Here is a 14,781-nt window from a genome sequence, read left to right as displayed (position 1 = left end):
TTCTCTGCTGTAGCTGGTCCCATAATGCAAAATGAATAAAAAGAAAATAACGGAGGAGGGCGAGATAAATATTAATTATAAACAAACCATTCATTTAACTGAATAATGAAAAGTATAATTTTTTTTGCTAGTGTGACCGTATACAGTAAATTCCAAGCATACGCTTACCTATATGCATTATTTTTTGAACTCTGTTAGATACACCTTCACAGGAATCTACACTTTTGAGTCACTCACAAAGATTGTGGCTCGAGGCTTCTGTATAGACGGCTTCACCTTCCTCAGAGACCCATGGAACTGGCTGGATTTCATGGTCATCTCTATGGCGTAAGTATAATCCGGTTTTATTTCAAACATTAATGAAACATTTTGATAATGTTGCCTTCAAAATATGTTTTGCATGCAGTATTTACAGGTGTGTAACTCTTGTGTGCAGCATTGACTTTTGGCTATACAGGAGCTTCAGTTGGTCCCAACCAAGGACTGGAAAAATATATAGCGATATTATTTAGGAAAATTATTAGAAAATACATTTGAAAGTTAAACATTTTGGAGCTTTTTCATTTGCACCCAGATTGAGTCAAGCTTCTCCTCTAATTGCAGGGCAAGACCATCTTAAAGCCTAAAAGTTTTCCAGAACATGCAAGTTATTTGCACAGTAAATATCTGAGAACAGTCTAAAACTAAAAGCTGTATTTAGCTCATAGACCATTGACTTTTGAGCCTTGATGTCATGCTTGCACATAAGAGTGTGAGTCTGCAACCGTTAAAGAGACGGAGGCTCTTATGTTCTGCCTCTCATAGGTGGTGGATGGGAGTTCAGTACTCAGAGATGACAATGCTTGTGCCTGTACTTCTGTGTATGTGTGTGTACATATAAATCATAACTCTCTTTTTAATCTGTCCATCACTTCATTTCTCTCCCTATCTGCATTCATTCATTCCTCTGGCGGGTAGCCATTTTCTTCTTACAAAACCCACCCCTTGCCCCTAAATTAAAATGTTCACTTTAGAAATATGGTAAAAAAAGGACAAAACTAGAAGAAACAAACTCTTAACCCTTTGGAATGTGTATAAAATGTATGTCATGAATTTTGTATGACATTTTGTGAGAATCTGTTCATATCCGATTGCTTTTTATTTCCAGTCAGTCTCTATAGAGAGTATCTGTGATACATAGTAGGTTACCACAGAAAATGATTTCAACTTCAGTTTGTAAAATCAAAAGAAAAGAGTGTTACTGTAATGCTATTATAAGTCTACGGGGCAAGGCATTATACTGGAATAAGTGCCACAAGATTCAAATCCTTACGCTGGGATCACATCATGCCGGAATTACTGTAATTACGAGATAGCAACTCTTAAGATTGTAATTGGAGCTCCTCACATGCTCGTCTTGAGAAATAAATAGTTTAAGGGAATGCTCATAATGCCATGGATCCATGTGTGCGGTGGTAAATGATTCAATCCGTACATTTACCCTTTTTTTTAACCAGTATAAAATTTGTAATTACAGTAATGCTGTGTAACTTAGGACCTGGAGCATTGTTTTTATGGGAAGCATATATTTTTCCTGTGAGCCATCTTCCTTCACTGCTGTGTCATCCTGTATCTCTTCTCCTTTCCGGTCTCTCACTCTCCTCTCTCTCTCTCTCTCTGGTAACTATGTTGCGATCCATTCTGCAGGTATATTACAGAGTTTGTAAACCTAGGCAATGTGTCAGCTCTGCGCACATTCAGGGTACTGAGGGCTTTGAAAACTGTTGCTGTGATCCCAGGTAAGTCCAGCATCCATCAGGGCCAACAGAGGGCGCCGCTCGCTGTCTCTTTTTCACGCTCCTGTCTCTTCCTTCTTCCTCTGTGCGTTTCTCTTTCTCTTCTCCCATTAGACAGGCTTGGTGGTAGTGGTGTTGTCGTACGTGTTGTGGTGGTGTTGTGTGTGTGTGTGTGTTGTGTCATGCTGTTTGTTCTGTGTGTGATCCTCCCTTGTTGCAGATATGTAACCGAGTTTGTGGACCTCGGGAATGTGTCAGCCCTGAGAACCTTCAGGGTTCTACGAGCTCTCAAAACTATTTCTGTCATACCAGGTGAGAATGCATTTAAACACGAAGGCTGAGCTGCTTCCCACGCCGATGCAAACTATTATTATTACCAGTTGTACTATTACTGTTATTATTGACTTGCTGTACTTCTTTAAGAGGATGCTGCTAAAAGAATACTTTCATTTATGTTCGATTTATGTTTTAATACCCAAACGATCAAAAATGGTAGCGATACATTTTTGATAGGCTTTGCAGTCTGCAGTCAAATCATGGAAAAAAAACACATGCCTTCCAGAAATATGAGAGTTAAATATTTTTACTGAATAAAAACTGCATTTGTCAACAGCAGTGCATTGTAAATGTCAGCTGTTTTGACAATAAAATAGTAATATGCATCTAGCCCTGCTGGAAAACCCATCTTAAGATGCTAGCTGTGTTTTGTAACATGGTCACTAGTTTAGGTGGGTTAACAGCTGGTGAGGACCTGACTGAGTTAGTATACCAATCTTGGTCAAGGGCCCTTCTTGTCAAAGTTGGTCAAGTGGTTTTATTGCTGATCCAAAATGGCTGACCAGATCAACTTAAGGAACTTGGACCAGTGAATGGAAACCAGGTGCCATGATTCAAACAACTTTAAGTTGGTTTTAAATTGGTTTTGCAGCTGGGAGATCACATTTCCTAGTGTGCCATTTAGTACTCAAGTATAGTACATGTAGACACAGAATGCAGTTCTTATTACATCCAACCCATGAATAAAAATATATATAAAAAAGCTCTGTGTACTATATTCAAAATGTCCAGCCTTGTCTTTTCTTTGTTGTGTTGAGTTTAAGTTACAGTATCCTAAGCAGACAAAAATAAAACTCAACGTAGAAAAAAAAAATATATATATTATATGGGCATAGAAATTTTTTATTTCATACTGTTAAAAAATTGTTTGTCTTTTGATGAACATCTGATCAGAGTTGTTTAAAAGAAGCCGATGTGATGTCATGAAGCAAAGGTTTGTGGGTAGAGTGCTCTCTAAGACTGCCAAGCCTAGTTTGAAACATTTCTGCTGCATGATGCTTTCGAAGACATCTGCTTTTTTAGTTTGTCTTTCTTTTATTCTGTTTTCTTTTTTTTAAACAAGTGGATTTCCTCAAATTTCTGCATCCTTTACACACATGTAGATTTATGGATTTTTTATCTTTTAATTTTTTTTTGTAAAACTACTGTTTTGTAGCTCCCTCCCTATTCTTATTTCAAAGAACTCGGAGTGGAAAGTAAAACAGAGGCATCAGAAAATGTAAGAACATTTGTGTGTATGTATGTATTGTAGCAAGGGGACGAAAAAAAATCAGGAATAGCCAAGTTAACTCGCTAGTTTTTATACTGACTTTGAAACATTCACACAATTGCACCCACCTACATGAAACATGTTTACATTCAGTATTGTCACATTGTAGCAATTGTTGTAGAATTCACATGTGAGTATTTTGATTAGAGAATGACTTTTTTATTCACCTGGTTTCTCTCTGCTAAGAGATCCAATGGGATATGAGGACAGGGTAACACATTCTCTGGACATGAACGATTGGTTGAACATGATATTGACACCATGGTGATAAAGCAAAGACGATAATGTTGCTGCCTTCAGCCTTGGCGTTTAAATGACCTGCATGCCCTTCCTCCCCTTGCCTGTCCTCTCTTCTTCCTCTCTCTGTGTTGGCTCTCTTCATACTGTTTGTGTATGGCGCCGCTCTCTTCAGGCAGTGTTCATTTTGCTGATGTGTTGAATATTGTATGTGTGTTTATCTTTTAAAGAGTCTCTCCAAGGTCCCTACACAAACTGTCCTTAGTGAAGTGGTCATGAGAAAACTGTAAATCTGCATTTTTGAAAATATGTTTATTATAAGCATCTACAACATCAAGTTTATTATTTTTTTATTTGATTTATTATTATTTGCTGCAGGGCCGGCCCGTGGCATAGGCGACATAGCCGCAGGAAAGGTTTTTTTTGGGGGGAAGTGTGCCCTCTTGTGACCATTGTGCGCTCCTACACCCATATATTAAGCACAATTTCTGACAGTTGACATAATGTTTGTACTGATCGATCATCGGACTGATTGAAATAATTTTAGAATAAAATAAAATTGACATCAATGAAAAATAAGATTTGACAACATGTCATGTTGGACTAATTTAAACACTTTCCGCATCATGACGTAGAATACATCATCATAACGCATTAGCATGGCGCATGCAGTTAAAATAGTTTTGCCATTAATGTGCTCCTAAAGTATCATTTCTAAAAAATGAGTGAAAAAAAGAAAATTATCAGTGGCACAAGGAAGGAAGCGACACAAAGAAGAGGAGCAGAACAAATATCAATATAGAAGTACAAATCACAAATTAAAGACATTAGCCTGTGATATTTTATATAGTATTTGGATATATTTTTTTTTAGAACATCTAAACTGGCCACACTGAGACCGTGGAATGTTTTTGCTTGAGTTAACTGCTTATTTAATCCGACTTAATAATTATTATTATTTTTTTTTTACAATAATAAAAAAAAAAAGCTTCTGTAATGTTGTTTTAATTTCAGTTACATTACTGCTTGCTTTTAATCCACCGAAAAGGGTCTAAATCTTTATAATCTAGCATTCATACAATTAAATAATTAAGTATGTCATTTTCCACTGTATGCACAAAATTGCAAATGAAAGGTATGGGAATGCTAATTAGACTAACTAGCTGGCTAACATCTACAAATAAATTACAAAATGTATCCTTTATTTTGTTGCCTTTGTTGTATGTTAGACTATTTATGGCATTTCATATTGCTCATATTTTTCTTCGTTGTAATAAGTACTTGTCACTGTATATGTAACGATTCCAAAAGGCACGCAGGTGACTTTATCCTCCTTGTTCATGCGTCTTCCTCCCACACCAGAGACCTGGGTTCAAGACCCACTCGGAGCACTCATTACACATAGTTGGAGGAATAGCTCATGTCTGGTCTCTTCAATAGTTTATTTGAACAGATTCACAAATACCTACAGCACTTCAACATCTCCATTTATTTATTATGATTTGCTGCCACTTCTTTTGAAGGTCCTCTCACACACAAGAAGGAAACAAATGTATCAATATATACATACATTTTTTTTCTCTCTCTGATGATTTCCCTTACACTTCAATGGAACTTGTTGACTGTCCCGCTTAATACGCTGCTACTTGCCACATAAGTACACAACAGCACACAAAATATTAATCTAACGTATTACCTCAAGATGACTTGCAGTACCTGCTGGACTCAGTGTCTGTTATCAGTCGTTGCGGTTTTTGTCATAGAATAACAGACTTGTAGATGGTACAGTTGAAGAATCAGAAATTAGTTGCGGGGAGCTGTGTATAAATTAAGCGATGCATGGTTCTGCACTGAGGACGAACAGTGCCTGGTAACATAAAACCAGATGATGAATCTACTTTAAATGTCACTACAACTATAACAAAGACAAAGACAAAAATGTCGAAGCATATCTCACCCTCGGATACACCATTACAACGGTGGGTAATGAAGAGAGACCACGTGTATTAGGTGCCTCAAAATATTCGCTTCTGACAGTATGAAGCAAAACAAATTGAGATGCCACTTAGAGACTTCACATCATGAACACAAGGACAAGCTTATTGATTTTTAAGACTCAAGTGTCGTGTGCAACACAGTCGTTTAACTAAAGCATCATCTTTGCCTTCAAATGCTCAACCTACCTCCTATAAAGTACAGAGCAGCTCAGTGTAAGACGCTGCACTCTAGCTGAGAAATTAATACTTTGTTCTGCAATTGATATGGTTTTAACTCTAATTTATAAAGTAACAGCCAGTAAACTAAAGGCTATTCCATTGCACACAACACTGCTGTGAAGCTACAGGAAGATGTAGAGGAACAACTTAATGACTAGATATGAGACAGCCATTTTGCTCTGCAGATGCATGAAGCAACTGACAGTAACAAAGATGGTTTAACGATAATCCATGTCTTGTTTATTGATGCTGATAAATTGAGGGAGGATTTGCTTTTCTGCAAAACTGTAACTGAAAAAGCCAAAGCAAATGAATTGTTCAGAATCATTGAGGCTTATTTGAAAGAGGCAGGTCTGAAATTGGAGGGCTGTGTGATGAGGCTCAGGCAAATTTGTGGAAAAGAGGAGGGCTGCATGCACTATTTGTCAAGGATGTTTTCCCAAATCTGCAGTGGACAAAGCGTATGATGCACTGGGAGGTGCTAGAAACTAAAGAGATGATAGATGTAATGCACATTATTATTGTCACCGGAAACAACAAGAATGGTTTCCACTGTGTACATTTTTTTTCCCCCATTTGCTGTTGTGTGGGAAAGTTTTATCCAGGGTTTTAGTTGTGGGATGAGATCAGAATCTTCTCAGAGGAAGAGGGAAATGGACTTTCCCTTAAGTTCAACAAATAACAACTTTCTCATGAAACTTGCATTCCTCAGTGACATGTTTCAGAAGCTCAGTGAACTATATTTGAACTAAATTCTTGTGAACTAAATCATTCACAATAAAACTGGAAAGAATGAATGTAGACTTATTTGAGAGTTGAAATCATTCATTGAGGTCTAAATCTGCAAAGTAATAAAAAGAGTTAATTCCCAGTGCTAATATGACTGGATTTGAGACCCCATCAGTGGAATACCAGCTGTTTATTGATGTTAACTCTAATGAGGCTTCAGTTTAGGTCCCATACATTAGCTGCAATTTGGATTGGAGTGGAAAAGGTCCACCCACTGCTACCCTACAGCCAGAGCACTGGCAGTACTCCTGCCACATCCTAACTATGTGAGATGTTTTTTTCTGAAGTTGCCTGTGTTATTACAATGTTTCAAATAAATCCAAAATGATTTTGCAAGCAAGGTCATGTCTGAGAGTGTCTTTATGTAGGTGGGGTGCTTGAAAACATTTTTCTCTACAAGAGGGGGAACCAGAAGAAAAGTCTGGGAGCCACTGCCCTAAAGAAATGGTTGAGCAATATCTAGAGTAGGAACTAGAATTTAATAAAGCCTTGCAGCAACCACCTAGAACCCCTTAGTAATGCATTGGTAACCACCTAGAACTTTCATTTTGTGCTCAAAAGTTTAGCAAACAAGTGCTGTCTTTTCATCCACTTCTTCTCTTGCAGACTAAATAAATTGCATATACTCAGAAACATCCACTTGATAACCCCTATCAACAAACTAAACCAGCCTAGGAACAGCTTAGTAATGCCCGAGAAACCAGCTATCATTGCAACTTAACCTTAGCAACCACCTAAACCTAAATGCCCCTAGCATTGTGGTGGTGAGTTCTCACATATTTCTCTAGAAAAAGTAAACATTCAGTTTTTCTAACAACTAATGTCAGTTTCTGATTTATTATTTGCAACAATATTTGCAGAAGTTGCAGTGGGGGATTCATGAAGACTCAAACATTTCATCCAATTCTCATTTTCTTTATTCTCCAAGTATTTATAAACTGAGATCCTCGTGTTGCTGTCGTTACCATTACAAACTACATATTACACATGATTGACATTTCATTTGTTCCTCCTGATATTGTTAAGTGGCATAATTTATAGTGATTCAAATTATAAATCAGTGTGGTATGCGTAATTCCAAACTTATGGCAAACTGCACATTGTTCTATTCAGTGAGATACAGACAGTTTGTGTGCTGTTGTCCTGAGAGGACGGGAGACTCTTTAAGCTGCCTGTTCAGTGTGAATCCTGGTTTTATAAAAGCAAACTATTATTTATTATGATATGTGTGTGTAAGAAAGTTAAGGAAACCAGTGGTATGATTGCTTGAATGGGTATCTGATTATGGATGTGATACTGAAGTAGTTGTTTTTTGTTGCAAAAGTAAATTATTTTCTTTAAAGTAGTGAAATAATATATATATATATCATGGGGGAAATTTACATCACAAAGTAAGACATGAAATTGTATGCATCAGCAAAGAGTAGAATGTGTGTGAACATTATCACTTGTGCTGCACACTGTATATTCCCCGTTGTGTTTGTCTCCTCATTTCCCCACAGGGCTGAAAACCATTGTGGGTGCTCTGATCCAGTCAGTGAAGAAGCTGTCAGATGTGATGATTCTGACTGTGTTCTGTCTGAGTGTATTTGCCCTCATCGGTCTACAGTTGTTCATGGGTAATCTTCGGCAAAAGTGTGTCATCTGGCCATACAATCATACTGAGTCCTACCTGGCCAATGGGAGCAGGGGCTTTGACTTCAATGAATACATCATGAATGATAGTGAGTAGGCAAAGCTTTGACTATGTAGGGTAGTTTCTAATACAGTTGCATCAAACAGTGCTGTCCACAGCTTTTTTTGATTTATTGTTATTGTCTCTAAAGTTAGATTTTCTCTACAATTCAGGTTCTCCAAAAAAGTTGTTACACTCTTGAAAACTTTTGGATGATTTTAGACATGGTTTTCACATTTTACAAGTCCATCTTCTTTTCTCTCTCCTCATTTCTCAGAAAACTTCTACTTTCAGCCAGGCATGCTGGATGCGCTGATATGTGGAAACAGCTCAGATGCAGGGTGAAGAGTGAAAACATACACAGACAAACACAATTTTTCCAATAATAAATTATCAGCGATTATTTAATGTATTTTTAAGTCTAAAGTCTTAATATTTGTTTCCAAATAATGGCACACTTGATGCACTTTTTAATAATGTTTTTTTTTTTTTTAATTATTATTGTCAATGTATGGTCTGTTAAAAGCAAAAGCGCAGACATGTGTGTAGTATAGTGTGTTTGCGTGTGTGTTTGTGTAGACGGTGTCCGGAGGGCTATACTTGCATGAAGGCTGGACGCAACCCAAACTATGGCTACACTAGCTTTGACTCCTTTGGTTGGGCTTTTCTTGCCCTCTTCCGACTCATGACACAAGACTTCTGGGAGAATCTGTACCAATTGGTGAGCATTTATTCCTTAGGTTTTTTGACCTCACCATGTTGTATGATTATTATTTCAAATGGTTTCTAGTTATTATCTTGGAAATAACTATTAATATTGTTAGTTAAATGTATATTTCAATCACATTTAGTGTAAAAAGAACTGTAAAGGGATAGTTCACTTAAACATGGAAATTCAGTCATCATTCTTTTTAATGGTAACCAAACCAATCTGGCTACCATTGACTTCCAAAATAATATATAATAGTATTATTATAGTTTATTATTATACTATCATTGTTTTTGTAATTATTTGGAATTAAGTCTTTTCCTTTTCATATTTTCTGGCTTTCATCTTCATTTGAAAGTTTTAGTGTTTTGTTGTGTATTTGTCATTTTTTTATTAGTTTTTGTTGAATGTCACACATATGTTTATTTTTTTATTTTAGTTTTTGTTAAACTAAATGAAAATGAGCAATGTTGCTATGGAAACAAGCTGAAATAAGTTTTTCTATTTTATTTCAGTTAACATTTTATTTAATGGTTTTAGTTTTAGTTAACTATAATAACTTTCTAGAGTTTTAGTTTTGGGTCTCTTATATTCTGGGTAGTCTGATCTAATAATATGTTAAGCAGGAGTGAAATCATGATATTGATAATGATATTACTTCCCATCCTTCCTCGCTTGCTAGTTAGAAGCTAACAAATAGATTATAGATTTGACGGAATAAATGTAGTTTCTTGACATTTCTTCCCAACACTTTTCTCTTAGACCCTGCGAGCTGCTGGGAAGACGTATATGATCTTCTTTGTACTGGTGATCTTTGTGGGATCGTTCTACCTGGTGAATCTGATCCTGGCTGTGGTGGCCATGGCTTATGAAGAGCAGAACCAGGCCACCATGGAGGAGGCAGAACAAAAGGAGGCTGAGTTTAAAGCCATGCTGGAACAGCTGAAAAAACAACAGGAAGAGGCACAGGTACACAAATACATGCACATCACAAGCAAAACTTCCCTGCGCTTTTTTGCATTCATGTTCATCCTCTTTCTTGTCCATTTGTCCCTCATCACTAGGCCAATGCCATGGCAACCTCGGCAGGTACAGTATCTGAGGATGCAGTAGAGGACGACGGAGGAGGGCATCTATCCCGCAGTTCCTCTGAGGCGTCCAAGCTGAGCTCCAAGAGTGCCAAGGAGCGAAGGAACAGAAAGAAAAAGTGGAAGAAAGAACAGGAGGAGAAAGGTGATTGTGAGAAGGTGATAAAGTCAGAATCCGATGACGGCAGCAAGAGAAGCCGCTTCCGTTTCAGAGACAACAGACTTGGGCGGAAGGCCTCAATTATGAACCAGGTGAGAGTGGAGTTACTTCCACCCCCCAAAAAATATAATTTTCACATGGTCCTATGTGGTATATGAAATGTCTGGCTAGATAAAGATTGCTATAAAGCTACAATGAATTTCATAAAAAGTAGATCATCATTATGTTCATTCAGATTGGAGAAGATGGATATAAGAGGTGTTGTTGTTTGTTATCATCATAGAATTATTCTCTTTTTTTAATTCGAGAAGCTATTGACTTTTTTTGGTCATTTTAAGTATCAGTGTCTATATCAAGATATAGTTTGTGCTATTTATAGAGTGTAACTATTAGGTTTCCTTTAAATTTACACAACAATTCTCAATGCCCAACAAAACCTTAATTAATTCAGTAGACATATGTAGCATCTTCTGGGAAGATGAACCAGAAATATGTGTATATATATATATAATATGACTCATCTTGGACTATGACGTATACATATATTGTTGAATAAATTGTCCTGTAGAATAAAATGCCCTCCTCCTTAAACATTTATACTACCTGCAATCATCTAGCAATAACAGGTAGAAAATTACATGTAGCAAAATTTGTCTGTTTCCCGTTGAAATTAACCATGCATGTTTGTTTGATAGATAGCATTTTATTATTAGCAATAGTGATTTAAAGCTACAACTGTGTTCTCCAATTATACTGCAAAGATTATTTGCTATTTGTTACATTGCAATAGCAGGCGGGTATAACCTCTGGTGTTTGCTATCTCATGCCCAGTAGAGCCCAGCCCTTGATACTACTGTTCTCTGCTCTGTGCAGTCGCTATCACTTTCCGCTGAGTCATCGTCCATATCACCAGGGTGATTAGACAAAGTGCTTCAGCCTTACGCTCAAAGATCAGAACAAGAGGAAGTGTTCTTGCTCAGTGCCCATCTGTCTATCGCTGTAATTCTTTCTATCTCATTCATTGTCTTGCTTTGGGCAGCAGCTTATGGATTTATGATTGTAAATTTAAAAGCTCAGTTAAATGACTCGAAACCATGTCAGACCTAGTGCTTCTGAGTTTTTTTATTTGATCACTCTGTCATTTGTTAATTTTGTCACCTTTCTCTGCTTTGCAGAAGAATGCTTGGCTATTCTGATGGCAATAGGAACGCCTGTTTAAAGATAGAGAGCGATGCAGAGAGCAGCAGTTTAAACACATTTTATTTGCAATCTGATAAAGATAGTCTAGAGTATCAGGGCCATCGCTATTGGGGTGAAAGGTGGTGATGATAATAGGGGCCTACGGCTGAGGGGGGCTCCCTGGCAATCTCAAATGACTGGCTGAGGCCAGCCTAAGAAGACGCTCAGGACAGTTGACAGGCCACTGCAGCGCATCTTCATGAAAGCTTATCATTTGCGTGTGTTTTTTAAGCCTTGCCAATTTAAACATTCAAACAGAAAAAGATGTTCTGTGTGCACAGGGTGCATGCAGAAGAGTCTCAAACACTTGAACACCGCATTTGCCTCTTCTTGCTCTCGTTACGATGAATACATACAAAATTTTTTCAAAATACCCTTCTTGGAGAGTATTAAAAAAAAAACTGTAGGTTATGTCTAAATTAAAAGTAAACAGTGGAGAAGGAAATGGTATGTGTATCATTATAATGGATGCATTGTCTGCGCCTAATTTAATATCTGCTGTTGATGCCCTTAATGTTAATCCAAGAAAATGAAAGAAAGAAAATCACTCACTGCTCTTGACTGAATTAATTTGTAGTTTTACAAATAATCCACTGTGAAACCAAAAATTATTCAGACACTTTGACCTGACCAGACAGACTGAGCAAAATAAAGCATTATTTGGTTATTGGTCAACAAAGTATTGATCTTTGTGTAAATATAGTCATACTATCAGCTGTTTTATTACCATTTCCTAAACTATAGCAAATAAACTGTGATCATGTTAGAAATGTTGGAGCAATACATTTTGGTTTGACAGTTTACTGAATTTTTAGAGTAAAGACAGTGCTATTTTACATTTGATTATTCGGTTTCTGTACCTGGAGACCTACAAACTTGAAAAAACTTAAACAGTGTGTAAATAGTACACATAAATAAACAGAACAAACATACAAATTAAACTGTTTCAAACAAGGCCCACTGATACAACCTGCACTGGGGCCCCGCAAACCCCAGCTACGGCCCTGCAGAGTATAAAAACTACTAGTAACTGGTTCACTTTGACTATTATCTTACCAAACCATCTGAATACACAAAAATACAGTATGTTTCAGATAAAATCAACAGAAATTAGTACTGCATTTTTGTTTAAACAAAGCAATAGCTGGATGTATTTGTCCATATTAGGGCTGTATTTCCTGCCACGCCGTTTTGTACTTTCTGCACGAAAGTGTCCTCCGGTTACGGCTACAGTATGAATGCAACAAACTGCATTACAGTGTTTAGCACTCTATAACACATCTCCTAATTTTGGATACAAATAAAACACCAGGTCTTCCGTAATTCTTTTCTCTTTAAATTTAGATTTATTTACACAGGTCCCTGAAAACCTGTATGTGAATACACTTGCCTGAAAAAGTGCTGGGGACAACTTTATGTTGGAGGGGAGCATAAGCACCCCCCCCCCCCACCCCAAAAAAATATCTAAACCGTACTTTCGCTGGCCCAGTGAAATATTTATTTTCCTGCTATAAATCTTTCATCTGATGAGAGCAGTAATATAGTGTGCTTAAGCAGGAAGCTATACTCCTGGGCCGCACCCTGCAAATTCTGCTCAAATCAACCTCGCCGTAAAGAATAAATGCACCTTATTAGGCAATCGCTGCATTTAATTGGAAGCTGTTTTCATGACATTAGTTATTACAGTGAGACCCAACATTTTACCCTTGATACTGTTTTTTTTCTTCTTCTTAGATTTAGCTCCAAAGCCCCTGATTGTTATTGATGTTAGTAACATTATGCAATCTCCGTAGTACTTTCCCTTTGTATCACTGCGGTCTCAACCCTTTACCAGATCAACCCACTTCTCCGTAGAGAGTGATGTGAGTAAAATAGTCCTTTCTGTGAGCACATTTGGGTCTCTTTCTGCTGTACATAGTCTGCAGTGGTCAACCGCTCTATTAAGGGGAAGGCTCTCAGCCGCACCACAGAGAAAACACCTGCACTAGCAACTAGCGTTCTGCATTATCAGTGAATTTCAGCAAACAGTTAGAATGCTACAATATTACAGGTATCAACTAGCATCTTGGATCGTTGTGAATATCGGATGGGAAGTGAATTTTAGCCACAAGTAAGCATTCTGCATGAAGGCAAATGCTCCTTTTTGGTGTATGAGCAAAAGTGTACTTTTGTGAACAAATTAAACGTCCATCATGTTACACGTTTCCAAAGTGAAATAATTAATTGGATTATGAGTATTAGAATATGCCAGAATGAAGTCAAATCGAATGGTAAACGCAATTATTAAAGTTTTTTTCTTAAGCTTCTCATGTGTAAATATCATTCTCACTTCTTACACACTCTAAGGATCCCTTATTCTCATGTGTGCCGTCCTTGTTTTTTTTACAGTCCCTGTTGAGCATCCCTGGCTCACCCTTCATGTCCCGTCGCAGCAGTATATTCAGCTTCAAGGGCTCGGAGAACGAGTTTGCAGATGACGAGCACAGCACAGTCGAGGAGAGTGAAGACCGCCGTGGCTCCCTCTTTGTCCCGTACAGGCGCAGCAGCTACAGCGGCTACAGCCAGGGTTCTTCACGCATTAACCCACTGGCACCCCACCTAGGCTGCAAGAGAAACAGCACGGTGGACTGCAATGGAGTGGTGTCTCTGATCACGCCTGGGCCTGGCCGGCTACTGCCTGAGGTGAAAATAGATAAGGCAGCTTCTGATGACAGTGTAAGGACGTCCACAGGGGGCAGGTTCAGAGTATAGGCATGACAAGAGTGGCCGATTATGATTCCAGTTCAGATTTTTCCTCTCTCTTTCCCTTTTCTTTTACCCCATTTTGACTCTGTCCTTCTAAAGCTCTGTTTCCACTGCAGGAACTTTCCCCAGGAACTATGGACTTTGGGCCAGTACTTCTAGTGTTTCTAATATAGGAACCAGGATCTAAAAAAAAAGTTCTGGGTAAAATTAGCCTCTCGGAATGTCCCCGTTCTCGAAGTATAATTTATTCAAAATTCCGGAACTTTGGGGGCGGGATTTGGGCACTGAACATTCTGATTGGTTGAATTCACGCAGCATTGTATTTCAACCACCGTATATTCGCATTATTTTTGAAGATATTACTGTTTGTGTCAGGAAATGTAATTTTAAAAGTATTTTCAGACCAGAATGTATTTGTTTGAAACTCAAATCTGCGGTTTTTTTTTTTATCAAGACAGCACCTATTTGAAAATATGCTTCGCTGATTTTGGAGACGTGAGCTTCACGCGATCAGAGGGAGCTCAGTGCTCATGTTACCGATG

At 37.8% G+C, this 14,781-nt stretch overlaps 1 protein-coding gene across 3 annotated transcripts in view; it reads left to right on the top strand.

Moving 5' to 3' along the window:
• Window positions 1-14,781, top strand: part of scn8ab (sodium channel, voltage gated, type VIII, alpha subunit b) — a 51,485-nt gene that overhangs the window by 12,913 nt on the left and 23,791 nt on the right. For 2 of the 3 annotated variants that reach the window (XM_026259952.1, XM_026259960.1), the window contains exons 5-12: window positions 199-327; window positions 1,996-2,087; window positions 8,126-8,347; window positions 8,576-8,639; window positions 8,878-9,019; window positions 9,770-9,976; window positions 10,072-10,347; window positions 13,883-14,176. In XM_026259952.1, the coding sequence (XP_026115737.1) occupies window positions 199-327; window positions 1,996-2,087; window positions 8,126-8,347; window positions 8,576-8,639; window positions 8,878-9,019; window positions 9,770-9,976; window positions 10,072-10,347; window positions 13,883-14,176 (1,426 nt within the window). Of the gene's footprint in view, window positions 1-198; window positions 328-1,686; window positions 1,779-1,995; window positions 2,088-8,125; window positions 8,348-8,575; window positions 8,640-8,877; window positions 9,020-9,769; window positions 9,977-10,071; window positions 10,348-13,882; window positions 14,177-14,781 lie in introns of all 3 variants that reach the window. The other variant, XM_026259969.1, reaches the window with a different exon arrangement.

This window comes from Carassius auratus, chromosome 6, assembly GCF_003368295.1.
Source record: "Carassius auratus strain Wakin chromosome 6, ASM336829v1, whole genome shotgun sequence".
In the NCBI taxonomy this organism is placed as follows: domain Eukaryota; kingdom Metazoa; phylum Chordata; class Actinopteri; order Cypriniformes; family Cyprinidae; genus Carassius; species Carassius auratus.
Note: the sequence above shows the minus strand (reverse complement) of the source record. Positions and strands in the feature narration are given on the sequence as shown.